This window comes from Cuculus canorus, chromosome 9 (assembly GCF_017976375.1).
Source record: "Cuculus canorus isolate bCucCan1 chromosome 9, bCucCan1.pri, whole genome shotgun sequence".
NCBI classification, from domain to species: domain Eukaryota; kingdom Metazoa; phylum Chordata; class Aves; order Cuculiformes; family Cuculidae; genus Cuculus; species Cuculus canorus.
In genome coordinates this window covers 20,426,807-20,444,516 of record NC_071409.1, presented here as the reverse complement: position 1 = coordinate 20,444,516, position 17,710 = coordinate 20,426,807, and the positions used below count along the sequence as shown (strand labels likewise).

General features: G+C 48.0%; 1 protein-coding gene across 1 annotated transcript; it reads right to left on the bottom strand.

The window, feature by feature from the left end:
• Positions 1–986: 986 nt before the first annotated feature.
• On the bottom strand, positions 987–11,682 carry SLC2A2 (solute carrier family 2 member 2). The gene is made up of 10 exons (XM_009562993.2): positions 11,567–11,682; positions 10,776–11,050; positions 10,143–10,267; positions 9,304–9,419; positions 7,951–8,113; positions 6,999–7,186; positions 6,130–6,234; positions 4,369–4,470; positions 3,303–3,506; positions 987–3,125 (listed from the first exon to the last, which is right to left on the bottom strand). The coding sequence occupies exons 2-10, from the start codon at positions 11,006–11,008 to the stop codon at positions 2,934–2,936; spliced, it is 1,428 nt and encodes a 475-aa protein (XP_009561288.2). The 5' UTR covers positions 11,009–11,050; positions 11,567–11,682; the 3' UTR covers positions 987–2,933.
• Between the last annotated feature and the right edge of the window lie 6,028 nt (positions 11,683–17,710).

Genomic DNA, 17,710 nt, shown 5'->3' with positions numbered 1-17,710 from the left:
AGAGGAAGCTTGATGAAGTATATTCATGGCTTTCAGCTGACAACCAATTTTACAGAGTCATTTTACTTCAGTGCCTCTGAGCCCCCAGGCAGATCTTCTGGGAAGTTGAGGAATATGGCTATGGGTAATGTTCATGTTATGGGCTTTGCCAAACTGATGTTTGTGCTACATTACAGTAATCATCAGGCTTTCTATTATCATTCCTTTCCTAACACACAGGAAAACAAAGATTGGCTTCTCAGAGTGTTGCTAAATAAGTGACCCCTTACTGCTGAGTTACTGACAGCATCACTGGCTGATGCTCCTCCAGCATTAGGACAAAGCTCAGCAGAAGTTTAGCAAAGCGGTTTTGGACAGCCCTTCTCATGTTAAACAACCTGTAGGTCCATAGCTCAAGCCATTCCGTTTGTAGGACTGACTGGCCCACAAGGACCAAGCAGGGACATCTGGGAACCCAATGCCAGCACCCTCCCTGCCAAACTGCCTCTGCTGTCCTGTTCCTGGAGGACACCCAGCCTGGCTCTGTCCTCAGAGCAAGGGCAAATCTGCTTTGAACCCGATTTTGCCCCCAAACACTCCTCCTGTCTATTACGCCCAGAGAGGCCCCAGCACCAAGTTTTAAGCCACACCAGTGTCCATGCAAGCTGAGGTGCACTTTACAGTGGGCTTTTACAGGTGGGCAGTGGGGACAGCTGGGATGCTGGTTCATCCCAACTCAAAGCCAGCTCCCACTGGCTCTAGGGCTGCCTACTAACCCCACAGCCTCGCCTCTGGACTACCAGTTTCAAAGGGATTTTGCGAAGCAATTACCACCCATGGAGCAAACGTGCTCTGCCAGGAAAATACCTCCCATCTGGAGTTGGACACACGTTTGAGATGTACAGAGGGAAAAAAAACCCACAACAGTGCAAGCCAACACATGCCGTAGATTATGTTCATTGTCACTTTTATGTAACAGACATAGATAACATTGCCGAAGGCAAGAACTCATCTCTTTTTTTTTTCCCCTTTTTTTTACATTCAGACAATCCATTACAATATTTAACTAACTGCAGGAGACTCCACTGAGAACTGTTCATTCAGCTAGTCTCACCTGGGGAGACCTGTTTGCAGCACACCAACTCTGACCTAGAGCCTGCGCCCCAGCTCTGCTGCAATCTGGTGTGCACTGTAGCCTGGTCCCTGGTCCCCATACGCCCTGCGTGCCCCAGGTCCTCTGCCGCTCTAGTACATGACGGCACTGGCCCAGTTCTCCTCTAGTTAAATCCCAGCAGTCACGCCAGGAAAGCCTTTAGTGCAGTCTCATTTCTTCAGTGCACATACTGGGGCCAGAGGCTTGTCCCAGAGGACCTTGTGGTTGCACTTCCAGTCACTTGGGAGGGACTAGAATTTGCTTTAGGGTCTTAATACCAAGAATGTAAAGTCAGTTGTTCAGGCACATGGAAAGGAGCATGAACCAAACCCACAGCGCAACCTATGATCTTCCTAAGTCCATCTCTTCTCTTGCTTTTTATTATACTTGATGCTCTGTTACATTACACTTGCTGCTTCACTGGCAGTTGTGACGAACTCACAGTGACCGAGCAATGCTGGTGTTTCATCTTTAAATAAATAATGGGTTTCTATCTTGAGAAAGTTCCTAAAAGGTAGCCTGGTATTACCACAAGGAACATGCAAATCTTAGAAGTCAAGAAAACAAAGAGCAGGCTTTTACAATGGTTCGAACATAAGCCCCAAAAGGAATGCAGTTTGATTTTGTCACATAGAAGTATCTCGTAAAGAAGCAAAACGAGCACAAACAAGATTATAGAAACAACGCAACCTCCTACTTGCATGTTGTCTTGGCTGAAGCACATCCAGCCAGCAAAACTGTTAAGTGGTGCAAAGTGAGGGTCAGATGCGAGGGGCACCTTCCATTTAATGCTGCGATACCCATTTACCCTTTAGGCTATCATTAATTGTTATGGCAGGGGCAGAACTTGGCTGAAACTGGAGTCCAGGGGTCCAAGCATTGTACAAAAGGAAGGGAAGGCAGATGCAGAGGGTGGTAAGAAGAGCAGTGAGAGGAGGTGACCTGGCGGTGGCCACACCATGGGAGGTGTGGCTGCAGGACTCATGCAGTCTTCTGACCTGGGGGCTGGGAGTGCCCTTGTGTGGTCAATGACATGCTAAAGGAGGGAGGAAAGGCTTTGAAGGAGGAAAGAGGCGGTAAATTGGCTGAAACAGAATAAAAATGCACATCAGCCCAGCCAGAGTTTCTAAGATTCTCCTAAAAATCTTGTGAATAGGGAAATCATTATGATCTTGGGCAGTATTTTCCATAATGCGTGGACAGCAAAGCAAGTGAGGTGCATCCCGACCAATTCAGGTGGGATCCACCTTCTTCCTCTGCACAGGCAAGAGTGAGGGGGAGGTTGCTTAGTCTGTTTTCCTTAGCACCTCGGGTGATCAGTGCTATGTTCTGGTAGCACAACTGCACTAGCAGTTGCTCTCTGAAGGCATCGGATCACTCAGCAGCAGGAAGCAGCAAGCATGGGACAGCAAGGTGAAAACATGAGGCTACAGCATCACTTGACCCCTCTTTCCTTCATCCCAGCTGAGTGATGACCCTGTTTAATGTAATGCTGTGCCAGCAAGTAAGATCCTACTGGATTCTTCCAGCAGGGCATGGAGACACACATGTAACATATTCCTCCTGTCCTTTCTGCAGCAATTCATGCCGTCCAGTTGTACCAGCCATTTCAGAGTAAAATGCCAGGTTAGCCTCTGCAGCTTCTGTGTGAGCCACAGCAGCCAGAAGGCATCCAGTGGATGGGTGCTCCTGGTCTGCCAGCTGTAAGGTTTGGTGAAATAAGACTTTTGCCCAACGTTCTTCCCACAGTGCACGAAAGAGGTCCATGCTCCATCCCTCATTTATGGGTGTGTGGCAATGTCTATGCCTTCTCGCTGCCTCGCAGGTCTTCCAGCTCAGTCATGGCTTTAGCTCTGAGCTTCTTGCGGCGGAACACAGCTGCAATCTCCTCAAAGGACTTTCCTTTTGTCTCTGGTACTTTGAAGTATGCAAACAGAAAAAAGACTAGAAGTAGAGCTGCAAAGATCACAAACACATACGGTCCACACAGATCCTGCAGAGGAGAAAGTGAGAACAGGGGACACCATCAGCACCACAGGGATGACTTCCTACCCTGAGTGGCCAGGGTGCCCTGTGGGGCTTGGGGACAGCGATCTGGGAGGCATATCCATGTCCCACGGGGGTGTTTTGAGAGCTCAGTTGTGGGGTTGTGCCAGGAGGGATTTCTTACCGCTATGTACTGGAAACACATTCCCACGATGAAGTTGCAGGCCCAGTTGCAGAAGCCGGCAACGGCGATGGCAGCGGGGCGTGGGCCTTGGCTGAACAGCTCGGCTACGATAAACCAGGGAATGGGCCCGGGCCCAACTTCAAAGAAGATGACAAAGAGGAAGATTGCGACCATGCTGACATAGCTCATCCAGGTGAACTGGGTCTGCAAGAGGGTTCACTCAGTGTTACTGTCCAAACATGACTCCAATTAATTATCGCTATCACTATTATTATTGTAATTAGTCTTATTTTTCAGAAATTTCTTTTTATTCAGAGAAGTGGGGACTGGACATACGTAATTAGAGCTCTAAACTCTTGTGATGGCTGTTGGCTGGGCATGTGGTGCCAGCTTTGCTGCTTGCAGAGGGATGTTGGAATTCACAGCTATGAGCTCAGCTGTACCTCCAAGCCCTTTCCTTGCTTCTCGTGGCCAGGAAGAGGCAAAATAGTGTTGTCTGTAATAACCAGGGTGTTTGGGTTTACATCTTGAGAGCAACTTGCAGCAGTGGTTTGGACTGACTTTAATTTGGGCTGGCTCCATCCTCTGCCTGCTCTGCCTCATATCTCACAACCTGAACCCTCTCTTGGGTGTGGGAGGAATAATTTGTCCTTTTCTACTATGATGAGGTGCATTAAGCGAGGGAGATGCAGACTGAGGTTTTAGGGCACATGGTACTTGGACAGGGAGATATGCCCTGGATTTTCTTTAGCAGGCATGGGATTATGCTTTGGGAATAGCACAGTTACTGTGTAAGGAGGTGAGGTTGTCTGCAGGCTCAGGGAGGGGACAGGAGACACACGTTCTTCCTAGCAGCATTGGGGTTTCTTAGGGACAAAAGAGCACAATTTCCTCAGGTACTGCTGCAACCAGAGTTGGCTCCATCTATGGCTACTTTAAACTGTCAAACTGGACAAATGTTTTCTGAACTTCTTTGAGATGAATATGCAAAACATTCACTTCAAAGGGTGCTTTTTTTTTCCTCTAGTTTGCAAATTGTGGAGAAAAAATGGAGGGAAGACCTTACCAGGAGCACAAGTCCAACCGTCATGGCCACAGCGCTTATTAACATGCCCATCAAACCTGCCAGGAACAGGGACCGCCTGCCTGCCTTCTCCACCAGAAAGACCTGTAGAAATATGAGCAACAACTCAGTCTCCAGCACTGCTGCTCTGTGGAGGTTTGATCAGTCGCTTTAGCAATGAGCAGACTGTTACAACTACCACTTCACTCCTGCCCTTTTAGCCCTTGTGTTGGAGATTTATGTGCTGGTTTCCAAGTGTCAGAAACTCTGTCAGTGGCTGTCAGAGAGCCAGACTGAACAGTTGCCCTGCTGAGGGAAAGGCAAACCCGCGAATACTCAGAGCTCATGCATTTCCATGCTCTCAGAACTTCCCATCGCTCCTACACATGTATTGGTGACTATGAAATTTTTTCCTCTCTTTTTCTTTTCAGGAAGGATAAACTTACTAGGTCTGCATTATTTTGGAAGTAGCTTTCAAAATGCAGCATGATTCAAGTCACGTCATGGGCCACTGCACCTTGCCTGTCCTAGGGCAGGTATAGTTGCGTAGCAGCTGGTGTCAGGATTTTTCCTTCAGTGGCTCCCAGATTCCCTGACATCCCAAGGCTTAGCTTGCTTCTTAGCTCTTGGTGGACTTCAGTCATCCCCCCTCAACCTTCAACATCTATGTCTGTATCAATCACTTTGCCCAGTGAGGAACTTGTGAAGTTGCAGAGGATGAGCCTCTGCGCTCTCTTCTCCCCTTGCCAAGGTCCAACCGTCTGTCAGTGCTTCTGCCTTTTGATCAGTCTGTCATTTATTGACAGACGCAGGTAATTTTTAAGTGCTCATGGCACTGGAAGAAGCAAAGAGTAAATGCCCCAGGCTGCAAGTATCACCGCCTTGGGACGGAGATTGAGCTGCAAGAGATCTTCCAAGCTGGAGAAAGACCTCTTCCAGCTGCACACTCCTTGTTTCACAGTAAACATAATGATTTCATCTCTGTGATGGACTTCCTCTAAAGCAGGCTCACCCCAAGACCTTTTGTCTCATGCACGCTGGACTAAGATATCTTAAAGCTCTGTATTTCTACCTTGCTACTCCTGCTTCGTGGTGGGTAGAAGTCCTTTGCTCCCTAAGCCTCTCTAGAGATGTGAGGGAAATGGGCTTGGCATTTCCTGATCTTCTTGTCTTAATGGCCACATTAAAAAAATAATTGCCTGCTGATTGGAACTATGTTAATACCCTCAGGAGAGAGACAAAAAGAGGGAAAGGATGTGAAAACAGAACCATTGTTTTATTGCTACAGAGCACTGTATAGATGCAATGCGGATGGGTGCCAGATTATTTTTATAACTGTGGAATTGCCTTGGATATCCCTCGGGCAGGTGCTATGTACATACAGAAAACAATTGGACAGATAACAGGTAAGAGGGAGATAGTGAGCTTCTGGCTTCCCCATCGCAACCTCAGTCCCTCGCCTGCTCCCCCAGGGGAATAGGACCTGCAGAATTTCAGTCTTGAAGCAACTGCTATTTTGGACGAAATGCTACCAGAGATTCCCTGAACGCGGTAAGGATGTTTTCACTCACAAGGCATTTAGCAGTGCTGTTTGATAGCAACTGGTTGTATTTCAAGGCTTGATTTTTTGCATGAGAGTTGCCCAGGGAATGCTTTTTCCCCGTGACTAAGGGTCAGCCATAGCTCTGGGATAAAATCGTGTTTCAAAACCACATTGTAGCTTACTTGTTTTTGTAGTCTGGGGGTACAGAAATATTTACTTACGGAGATAACTGTGAAGACTGTGTTCACCACTCCAACGCCAATAGTTGCATAAACTGGTTGGTCAACTCCAGCTCTCTCAAAAATGTTTGTAGAGTAGTAAAAGATCTATCAAAATACATTAGGATGAAAGATTAGGCAACAGGGCCAGTGGAACTTTTTGTTCTCCTGAGGAAAGAATTGCTCTTGCTTGGCTGAGATGTAAAGTAATTTAATTATGATTAGTTTTCAAATTTTTTAATGGCTTTTTATAATAATTAAAGCTGAAACTTTCAAAGGAGCCTGAGGAAAATAAAAATTCCATTGAAATTCTCTTCCTGAGCTACTGGATTTGCACATTTAAAACTGTTTTCTTCCCTGTACTCCCGTGTTTAGCCTTGAAAGCCAGATCATGAGCACCGAGTGCTGCAGACAAATATCTTAATATGATTGAGCTTTGAATGAATTTTAAAATATTCTTGCTACATTGGAATGACTTAAATTTCTTCCTGCTCTTAAAGAATAAGATGATTCCTATCTTGGGGAAGTTAAGGGCAGGAGGTAAACGGATGGCTGACCCCATGGGTAGTGGATGGGGCTGGGCACAGCATTGATCTGGGGCAGCTGGGCTCCGGGGGGCTGCTCATCCCTGGCTCAGCCCTGCAAGGCTGGGCATCCCTGCATGCTTCTCTGCCTTGTGATGGACCCTTTCTCCCCTCCTGCCTTCCCAGAGCCTGGTTCAGGGGCTTCAACACCAATGGTGGTGGTCAAGGAGCCTTCTGCAGTCATGGGAAAGCCTTCTCTTCACTTCTACGTGGCTTGGATGGAGCCAGCATTGCCTTTTCATGCTCAGTATAGATTTCTTTAAAGGCAAACATTTTTGGGAGACTCACTGCATTGATTCCTGAGAACTGCTGAGATATCTGCACCATCAGTGCCACGATGACAGCCTGTATATACTTCGAAGAGGTGAAAAGCTGCCTTATGGAGACTTTCTTTTCACTAGCAGCCTCTTGCTTTTCCTTTTCCATCTCATCAATCTCTTTCATTGGATCACAGTTTCCTCTGAGCCTGTTCAAACCTTAAGGAAAAAGAACAGATCAACATTTTATTTTCAATAGAAAAGGAGTAGAGTAAGGAAAAGAATCTCAAAAAACTCAGGGTAAGGCAGCCACACGGCCAGTGGTGTCCTTTTGCTCTCAGAGCTCCTATGGCACATGAGGCCCCAAAAGTGTGTCTGCTTGGAAAGGGGCTGCAGCATGTTCGTTCTGCAAAAACTCTGAGACACCACACTTGAGGCCCATCCCTCAGCAATACTTATTAGTCGCATGCAAATGTGTCTAAATTGTTTCTGGTCCAGAGCTAATTTATGATTCAGCTGCTCAGAGCTTCTTATCACCGTTTTAGCTGTGTCCTACCTTTGGCTGCTTTTACTTCTTGTAGAGATGGCTGGTACCAGCTTAAGTAGGGCCACACTAGAAGATGTATAAGCTGTGTAATGCAAATAGCATTAAGGATAGAGAGATCAGCAGTTGAACGTGAGATGTCATTTCTACACCTGGTTGAAATCCCTTTCAACTGAAGGGGATTTTGGGGGGTGACACATGCTGGATGTGATTTCACTGATGGGAGGGAGTGAAGCACTGAGTCTCACGCCACCTGCAGTGATACATAAGCAAGTGTGCCTTAATCAGTCACAAAAATCCCACCTGCAAATGTGCTGTGTGGGATGGAATAACTATATCCAGTTACACGTGTGAGCCCTCAGCTGGCCTGTTCCTTCTGTATTTAATACTATATATAGGGTAAAACCAACTCCAGACAAGACCATAATGCATGTCTTACTCTTTTTAGCTTCTTCCACCTTCCCCAGTTTGATGTAGAGGTATCGGGGGCTCTCGGGGCACATTAAGAGCAGAAAGAACTGCAGGAGGGCAGCCACTCCAGACAGACCCAGGAGCAGGGGCCACATCTCGTCATTGCCCAGGAGAAAGTCTAGTCCGAGGACCTGGAAGAATGGAGGCAAGTTTGAATAGCTTATTTTGCACCCTAGAAAAAGAAAGTGATTGAACACCATGGCATTTCAAAGAGACAACCTGGAATAAAACTAGAAGCAAATACCAATTCTTAATCCTAACAATTTGATTTTTTTCAGTTATGATGCACATTTACAAGGAGAGAATGAACAGATGGCATAAAATGTCATGAGCAAGACTTTGTCTTACACATGCTGTAGGACAACCCTCTACAAGCTCGGGGTGACTCAGTCCTCTTTGGGATGTGCCACTGGCAGGAGACCTTTGCCTGGCCAGAACCACTGTGAAAACAACTCAGCAAATATAGGTATGCCGATGAAATATTTTCTCTTCAGACCTTGCTGTCCCAGCTTTTTAGGATATGGGGTTTTATGGATGTATGTGTCCTAAGAAACTCCACAAAGAGGCAGAGTGTGGATGGAGGTCCATGCAGTGTGGGATGCCCCAGCTGCCGGGATGCTACCCAGCACAGTCTGAGCACCGAGGCTGCAGCGCAGCATGAGACTGAGCAAATAAGCTATCTTGAGATTTGCTTCAGTGTGAGATTATAGCATTGAGAAAGGTGCTCCAGAGGGTTGTGAGTGCTTGCAACCTTTTCCCTTCCACAATTTATAAAGCATGTTTTGTATTCCCACAGCCAGTAATGCTGGCAGGACCTACTTTGGGAGCTTTTTTCCCATGATCTGCCCATAGTCTTTGGCTAAGTCAAATTAGATGAACCTTGTGATTCCATTAATTTTTTGTGGATGTGTTTGTTCTCGGTATATTTACGTGCCAGCCTGCCAGGTAGCTTGGACTCCTGCCATGGTAGGAAGTGCCAATGCAGGTGCTGGACTCCCTGTTTCTTGATGAAGCCATTTTTGAGTACCCTGAATATCAGGGATCTCCTGTTCGGGATCCAGCCTGACTCTGATGAGATGCATACAGAAAATTCACAGTGGAGGGGAGAAATTGTTTGCAGAAGTCCTTTTTAATTCATAAGAAGTCATCTTTGTTAAGGACACCCCTGACTCAAAAGTAGGACTTAAATACCATTAGAACAGATTCTTTCCTTCAGTTTTGGGGTGGAATGGTGAGTGATACCCCAGTGTATCACTGAGGTGTCCCTAGTCTCTGAAATACCCTCTCTTGCGAAGGGTGGACTTGTGCCATTTTTCCTTACCTGGCTGATGAGGATACCCGTGACGATAGCAAGCTGGTGCAACGTCCCCAGCGCTCCTCGAAGGGCCGTGGGAGAGATCTCGCTGACGTACATGGGCACGAGTCCGGAGGAGAGCCCTGCACCAACCACACACGCACATAACCTCTTCTAGTCCACAGCTCAGCAACCAGCAGAAACCACTTTCCCAAATGGGAAAGGAGGATGGAGCCCATGTGCTGCATCCCACATCCCATCAAGTTCCTTGTGCCTGGCTGGGAACCACCCACACTCTGCAAAGGTGCTCAGATATCCCTGGATTCAGAGCCCCAGGCTAGAAAGCCTTTGCACTTGAACATGTACAAATGAGCAGGGAGCAGAGATCCTTCGCTGGGAGAGGTTATCACAGAGCAAAGAGCTTTCTTAAAACTTGCCTTGACCCTTCAGAGCAGAGTGCTGTACTTGCTTACAAGTAACAGTAATAATGAGCTGTTATTTCTAAGATAATTCAAATGTGATTCCATATTATTTGCATAGCGTCTTATCCTCGCTAGGTACAGTGCTCCTCTACTATCTGTGAGCGAGTGCTGTTGTCTAGGGAACCTGTTAAACAGCATGGCTAATTAATAGCATACTGTTACAACAACCTCCACCAAGATCGACCTTTGATATACAGAGGAGGGATTTGCTCCTTTCTAGGATATGTAAAATAAACCGATTTCATGATTGAGCCCATCCAAGTACTTCTAGGAAATACCCTCCATTAAGAAGGACAGATATAGGGAGAAGAGGGCGACTCCCAGCTGTGAAACCCCTTCTGAATAAAGGGGTGGTTTGCAGTGCTTGACCCTGCCTGGACTTACCGCAGTACAGCCCCGTGATTGCCCTCCCAGCGATGATGAGCATGTGAGACGGCCCGAATTTCGCCAGCCCCATGAGGAGGTTCCCAGCAATGGAGAGGACGTTCACCACCAGCATGGCTTTAACCCTGCAAGGCAGCAGCAGCACACCTCGTTCTGGCACCCCTCAGCCAAAGCAGCCATCGTGACATACAATCAGAGCAATTAAGTGACTTAATCAGCACTAAAGGGGAAAAAATAATGATCACAGGGACTGAAAAATATCTGGCAGGGGTGCGATCACAGTAACTAAATGTATATTGTACTTCCTGCGCAAACGCCATTCAGATGCCTTCCTCTCCCTTTAGCCACGGCAAGAAAGGAGGGAATTTGGAAGTTAATCAAGGATGCGTATCAGGGGATGTCTGAAGTGTTAAAAGTTGCAAATAAAGGTCTGATTTACAATCGAGGACTTTAATGAGCCAGACCTCTGTGGTGGTTGGAAGAGTATTTTGGAGGTTTGAGGATTTTTTCCCATTACATTGGTGAAACTAACACAAATAGAATTTCTATAGGGAGAAAATGAACCTAAGGGAACAATCAAACAGAAGGGCTTGGGCTGTGGCATGTGAGTCTCGGCACAGATGGGTCTCTCACCTCCCCAGGCGGTCGCCGATCCAGCCCACGGTGAAGGAGGAGACCATGCCACCGATGGCGAACACGGAGACGGAGAGGGACCAGTACATGGTGAGGATGTGCGGGGAGGTGGCGAGGTCCTCACCAGTGTTGTCCGGGGGTGCGAGCGGGCTCTTGGTGCCACTCCAGGGCTCTGTACCAGGGGTGGGGACAGTGCCATCCTCCCCAGAGGTGTTGGTGGCATGTCTGTCCATGGGAGCAATGCCCAGCACATGCCCGTAGTGGGCTACTATCACCTGTGACCGGCAAACAGGAAAAATGCCATCAGTTCAAATCTATGACCATCTCTGACCACCGTTTGTTTTTTTTTTTTTTTCTGTCCCAGGAAAAGCTTTCCATCCCAGGCTCTGCAGAGGTGAAATCTTGGCCCCCACCCCAGCTCCCCAGAGCCCCAGGAGTAAGGACTGCAAGGGCAGGCACGGAGCATCCCCCCTTGTCCAGTGCTGCCTCACGAGGACAATGCCTGGATTCAGCACCCACAAAGAGTTGCACGCCCTCGGTCTGGGCGCGTTGCAGTGGGGATGGCACCACGGTGTGCAGAGACCTGCTCCTTTCGCTGGGGGGGAGTTGGCAGCATGGGGTCCTCACCCTTTTCCCACCCTGCTGCCTTATTGTGGAGAGCTTTATACAGTGGGAGATAGTGCCTGGGAAGGGACAGAGACCTCCTGAGGGTTCTGCAAGGGATAAATTAGCTCCAGCTACCCTGAAGCCCTCGTCCCTTGGCTGTGCATGGCTTAGGGGGCTCAGCTTACCTTCTGGGGGGCATTAATGACACCCAGGCTGTAGCCGTACTGGAAGAAGCCCAACACCGCCGTGAAGACTGAGAGGACCAGCGTTCCCGTGAGGTGCTGGGGGGAGGAAGCAGAGAATAGCCTTACCCCACTGTCCTATCTCTGCCCAAACCTGGGGGGCTGCACCCCATCCCTGTCCCAAGGGACTCTGCTGCCCAGCTGGCTGGGACAGTGGCACTGTGCAGCAGCACAGGAGCTTTGGTTGGCCCCAGTGGAGAAGGGAAAGCCCCCCGAATGTGGCAGGATCATGCGTCCCAGGGAAGAGTGGTGTTGCCCCACAAAGAGCAATCTCTCGGGGCTCTCCTTGCTGCGTCGCCCATCCTCGCCCTGGTGCTCTGCCTGGGATGACAGCACCGTGCCCTGCCCCAACCCCAGCGCATGGGCAGCACCACCACTGAAGTGGAACAGCTAGACAAAAAAATGACAAAAAGGTGCTTTTCAGCAGTGCTGTTTCAAGTATTGTTTCCTTCCATCATGGTTAAAATTATCCAACGGGCTGATGGAGCTCTTAAAAATAAAAAGAAATCCCTTGACCCCTTTGCTGCTGTGCCCAGTATGTAGACACCAAAGAGCAATTAATTAGGGGATGGGATTTTTTTGTTGTTGGCTTTGGTCTTGGCAAGCAATAAATGCCATTGCTCAGTGCTAGGCTCCTGCAGGAATTCTAGGGCAAAAATACTACCGAGCTGTGGTTACCTTCTCTGCTTGTATTTTGCTTTTCTTGTCCATCCCGCAGCTCCTCCGCTGTCCTTCTGGGAGTGGGCACTGTCCTGGGCTGTGAAGCGAGGGGTGAGCTTGGGCAGGGAAAGAGGAACAGCAGGACTGCGATAGGAGCAGCAAAACTGGCTGGTGCTGCGGCGGGATGGGACTATATCAACTCTGGAGTTAATGAGAAACCCAATCTTTCCATGCGTTATTTGGCCATCGCTCTGCTCACAGCAGCCACTACCAATCCCTGTATTTGGGGGGACAAACTAAACAATGTGAGGTCTGCAGAGACATAGAGTGGACCTGGGAAATTCAAATGATCCAGCTGAAAGGCTAGATTGAGGCTGTCCCCAAGCTGAACAGCCAGTGATGTGACTTGCCAGGGAACTGGGAATGTGCTACAGCCTATTTCGATGTATTCAACACCTTTCCTGGCTCCTGTGCTGGGTTTATGTGCTACATTACAAACCTCTTGCTGAATTAGCGAGAAGAAACTTTTCCAGCATATGTAGCAAAGAGGCTCAAAAATGACTTAAGAGTGTTTTATTTAGGTAGCACTTGAGTGTTTTATTTAGGTAGCACTTGAGTGTTTTATTTAGGTAACACTTGGCACCTGCTTTAAAATATGTTTATGTGTGTATATGAAATACACAGAACCAAACATATACAAATACAGACATATACAGGGCTCTCATGTACGTATATACCTGTGTACACGCAGCCTTCTCTGCCTGTAGCTGTGATGCTGCTAAACCTCTAGCTGTAATGCTAGCGCACACTTCTATGTATGCATCCTGAGAGAGCAGGATGTGTTTATGGAGATATAACATAGCAAAATTATCCAGACTATTACAATAACATAGGTTTTCCTTAAAAAGCCCACAGCGGCTTGAACGCTGAGCCCTTCAGCACCAGCCGATTGCTGCGCTGGCAAATATTGCCAATGCTATCAACTATTACTGATACTGTTACGTACTGCTGATGCTACCAGAAATCGCGGCACGTTGGCTTGGCTTGCTCAGTAGTCATGAACTTTGCACATCTGCAGAAGCTGGTCTGAGCTGGTCTCGCTTGGGCTTGGGCTCTGCTGTCCTTGACATCGTCAGCGAGAAGAGCTGCAGGGCCAGGGCGGATGGTGGTATCCATAGCTGACATGCCAAAGTCTGAATCAGCCGAGGAGGTGGTGAATGATGATTAATGCCATTACCTTCCAGCCAAGCCCTGATGGGTCCAGCAGACGAGTCACAGCGACTCATTGGATGATGCTGTCTGTCAGCCGGAATTCACAAGGGCACAGAATGTGCTTTCTACAGAGAGAGACTAAAAAAATAAGATGAGCATAAGACCGCTAATCTTTGCACTGGTCTCCTCCAGTAAAGTAAAACTTTAACTGAAGGAGAAAAGTTCATTGCATTAATGCAGGCATTGATTCCAGCCGCATTCCCCCAGGGCTGGCAAAGCTGCACAGGGGAGGCCCCCGAGGCTGAGCTTTTTGAAGTTTTCCCTAATATTTGCCCTTCCAGCTGAGATCTTTGTCCATTGTGTTTGTTTGCTCCCTGTGTGTGGATACCCTGGTATTTACAAGCACAAAATTTCTTTGCATTGTGGTTAAATGCCTCCACAAGAGGGGTCGGCAGGTTTAGACAACACGCTGCTCAAGTTTGAATGAGAGCCCTGACCCAACGTCCCAAACTGAAACCCTTGGGCATTGTGCAACTCCCGGCAAGAACCACATCCCGCTCTGGGATCCCCATCCTGCTGTGGGTGCCCAGGAAAAGGAAGATGATGCTTTTCTCCCCTGCTCTTCCCAGCCTGCTGGAGGCAGTTTGAGGAGCAAAGGCCACCTCTGTACCAAAAGGAGAAAGCAGGGTGGCTTTTCCTGGCTTGTAGCGGGTCCTGTCCTTCCTGCTGCTGCTTACAGAGGAGAACCCTCCCTTATTCCGACTTTCCCGGGAGGGGATGCAGAGTGGCTGGGGCAGCAGTGGGGAGGTGTGGGTGAGCACCAGTGGCCCAGTGAATCCCATAGAAACTCTGGATGCCAAAGGCTGGAAGCCTCGCAACCACCAACCTCCCTCAGCCAGGTCTGCTGGCAAAAGGCCTGAAGTTATCCCAGGGTTCTCCCATCCCTGCCTGGCCCCTCTTACCCTCCCTGCTCGGCTGGATGCTGTGAGCCGTGTGCAGGGCTGCCTCTCCTCCTGCGTACACCCATCAGTTGATGCCAGCTGGGCTGTGATAGGTTCTTCCCGAGCCTTGCCGCTGGGCAGGTGAAGCACATATTTAGCTCTCAGTGATGCCTTATAAGAGATTCACTGTTTTTCTGAACAGGGTCTGGATGTGGATGTGCTGGTTAGCAGGGGTCGGCTCGAGGCTGTTCCAAAGGCTCATGGATGGGAATGGCCAGTGTGTAAATCTGCCTCCCGCTGGAGTCGCTTCCCAAAGGGCCTGTCAGAGCATCACACCTTGACTGTTAGCTTGGAAAACCGAAGCACAACGTTTCTACATGGCAGAAGCTGGGTGTGACTCCACCAGGGTGAATGATCAGCTCAGGTCTCACAGGTTTGATGGCTGGTGAAGGAGCGGAGGGTGCAGATACCAACACAACACAGCTCAGGAGCAACACTGACCCATCCTGCAGCTGACGAGCCTTGCCTGGCAGCAGTTAAGTGATTTGGCCAAGGGCACGGAGATCAAAGGGGCAGAGGGGAGATGGCAGCTGGCCCAAAAGCATCTTCCTCAGGGGGCCAGACCTGCCATCCTCATCCTTGCTGCTGGGACCCAGGGTTTGTCAGCCTGGGGCTTGTTCGTACTTTCTCTTATCCGTGTTCAGATGATCTTTGAATGAAAACTGCAGGAAGCCTCAGAATAATGAAAAAAATTAAAAAAAGGATATTTGAAGGCGATGAGAGCCTTTGGTCAGCTCAGACGCTGCCTTGCACAGAGACTCTCCCCTTGTACGCACGGGGCTTTCCTTGCCAAGGCAAACAGAGCAGCTCAGCCTGACAGACTCATCCCACAGTTATTCAGGGAACACGGTGTGATGCAGAGGTGGAATAAGAAGATGACAAACATGGGTATCCACAGGTGTCTGAGTGCTGCCATGGGTCCAGGCAACCCCAGCCTGAGGTCATCACTGCTATTCCCAGGTGAAGCACTGCAGGAATACCAAATTCACTGTTTTCAGGACAGGTCCCATTAGTGCTTTGAAAAAAGCCTTAAGGTTTTGTGGCTTTTCTCCAGGGCTCCCAGCAAGAAGCTGCTCCAAACTATTGTCGTAGCTTCCCCTTGCCTGAGCATGCAGAGTAGGTAAATGTCAGGAATCCTAAAGAGCATCCATCCCCTTAACCCTGGGTGATTGCATCTTGTAGCATGAATCTTAACGTTTTGTGGCGGGCATAATGTACATTATTTGCAAACAACAGTGCCTGCATTATTGGTAATGCTTTATTTTAATAATAAAGTATAAGAATTACGTATAACGTTACTGTTGTGCAGAATCGCCATGCTTATTGCCTACCCTATGTTGTGTCTACTGTAATTGGTGTTGTTGCTAAATCTAATGCTATGTGATAAAAGCAACGGGTTAAAGTTTATGGTCAGGCTTTGCTTTTGAAGAATGGAACAACCTGTCACATCAATGGAAGGAATTTAAAGACTCCACAAGGGCAGCAAGGCTTCCTCTGTGCTGGGGCAATTTGCAAACCCGTTTTACTATCTTTGGCTTATCCAGTGGCAGCTTTGATGTTAAAACAAAGGAAAAAAAATGAATCGAAATTTTAAAAAAAAAAAAAAAAAAAAAGAAGATCCAGACCATAAGGTTGTGGTTCTCCAGGTAAAAGCGGGCTGATATGGCAGATCAGAGGCTGACACAAAAAGAACACAGTAGATGTTCATTTTATCCAGCCAGCGCGGGCAGCGGCGCTGGGACCACCCATGGGACAGGGCTGACAAAACATACTTGAGAATTTGGTGCATTTATAACACAGTTGTAAAGATACTAGTGTTGGGCTTGTAGCCTTCCAGCAAAGAACAGTGGTGTTAAACCAGGGGAGTTTAATGGGGCCCTTCCCACTCCCGCAGCTCTGGGTGGTCCAGCATCTCTCAGATAAGAAAAATTTGGAACCAAACCCACCAAAACTCTTACGCTGTTGGCCGCAACATCTAAGATGGGAAGTGCCAGCTCTGCAGCAGTACGCAGGGCAGTAAACAGATGCTGCAGGGCATGGCGATTGTGACAGGCATCTACACCTTACCTTGAACCGCATCCTTATTGCTGAAAACATCTCTGCGGGATCTCCTTAGAACCCCCTTATCCTGTGCACGAACAGGCAGATTTGGTCCTCACTGCTGACCTGTGTGATGCTCACATTGGCCCCAAATACGTAGTGCCACTGCACAACTGTTGTATGAGCAGCAATGGATCCGCATGGGCTCAGGTCAAGTTAAGCACCTACAGCACAATAACTTCCAATTGTTTCCAGCAACCAGTCCAGCTCCAAGGCCGGGACCACCCCAAGCATCCCCTTACTGTCCCAAATACATAGTAAGATCAATTCCCAAACCATTTCACAATAAGAAAAATGATATTTGATAATAATTCTGAAACAGGTTTGAAAACACATTCATTTTCCACAATTAGCTGCTACAGCCTTACCTCTGAGCATCCTTTACCTTGGGAATGGTACACAGCATCTCCCCACTGTCCACAGCATGCTGGGGGATAACCAGAAGCCAAACACAGCCTCATGCCAGCTCTGAGGCTTTTTATTTTATTTACCACAAAGGGTACAACACATCCCTGAAGTTCATGCAATATTTCACAGCAACTCCGTAAATAATTCAATCTGCAATGGGCTCAAGTGACTCCTACACCCAGAGTCATTATTTCTCTTTTTCCTCCTGCAGCACTGCTCTGCTGAATAAGTAGAATTTCCTTTCCCAGGTAAAAACTTCCAGAAACAGGGCTTTAAAAAGAGCCCTAAATTTTATTTCTATAAACACTAAAATTAAGTGGTTTCTGATGGCATTGATCAGCCACAAGCATATTTTACTTGTTACAAAATACCAGCAAATCAAAGCTAGGAATATTTGGAGGGGAAAGCACGTCTGTGTAATAATCATGGGTTGATTTTGTAGAACAGCAGAAGTTTTCAGGGGTGACGGTCCATCAAGGCATCGCTTGGCTGCTGCTGACTGCCAGGAGGCATCGCAGCAGACATGCCTCATCCCCCTGCACTCATCCAGCCCAAACTCACCACCTTCCTGAGACCCTCCAGTCAAAGCGCACCACCGCTCGGAGCCCTGAAAGGCCACTTCTCCTCCGTGACCTGCTAATGGTTAACACCCCAGGTTTTAGTTACAAAAGTATAAAAGTCATGGCTTAATGTTGTAGTTTTGTGT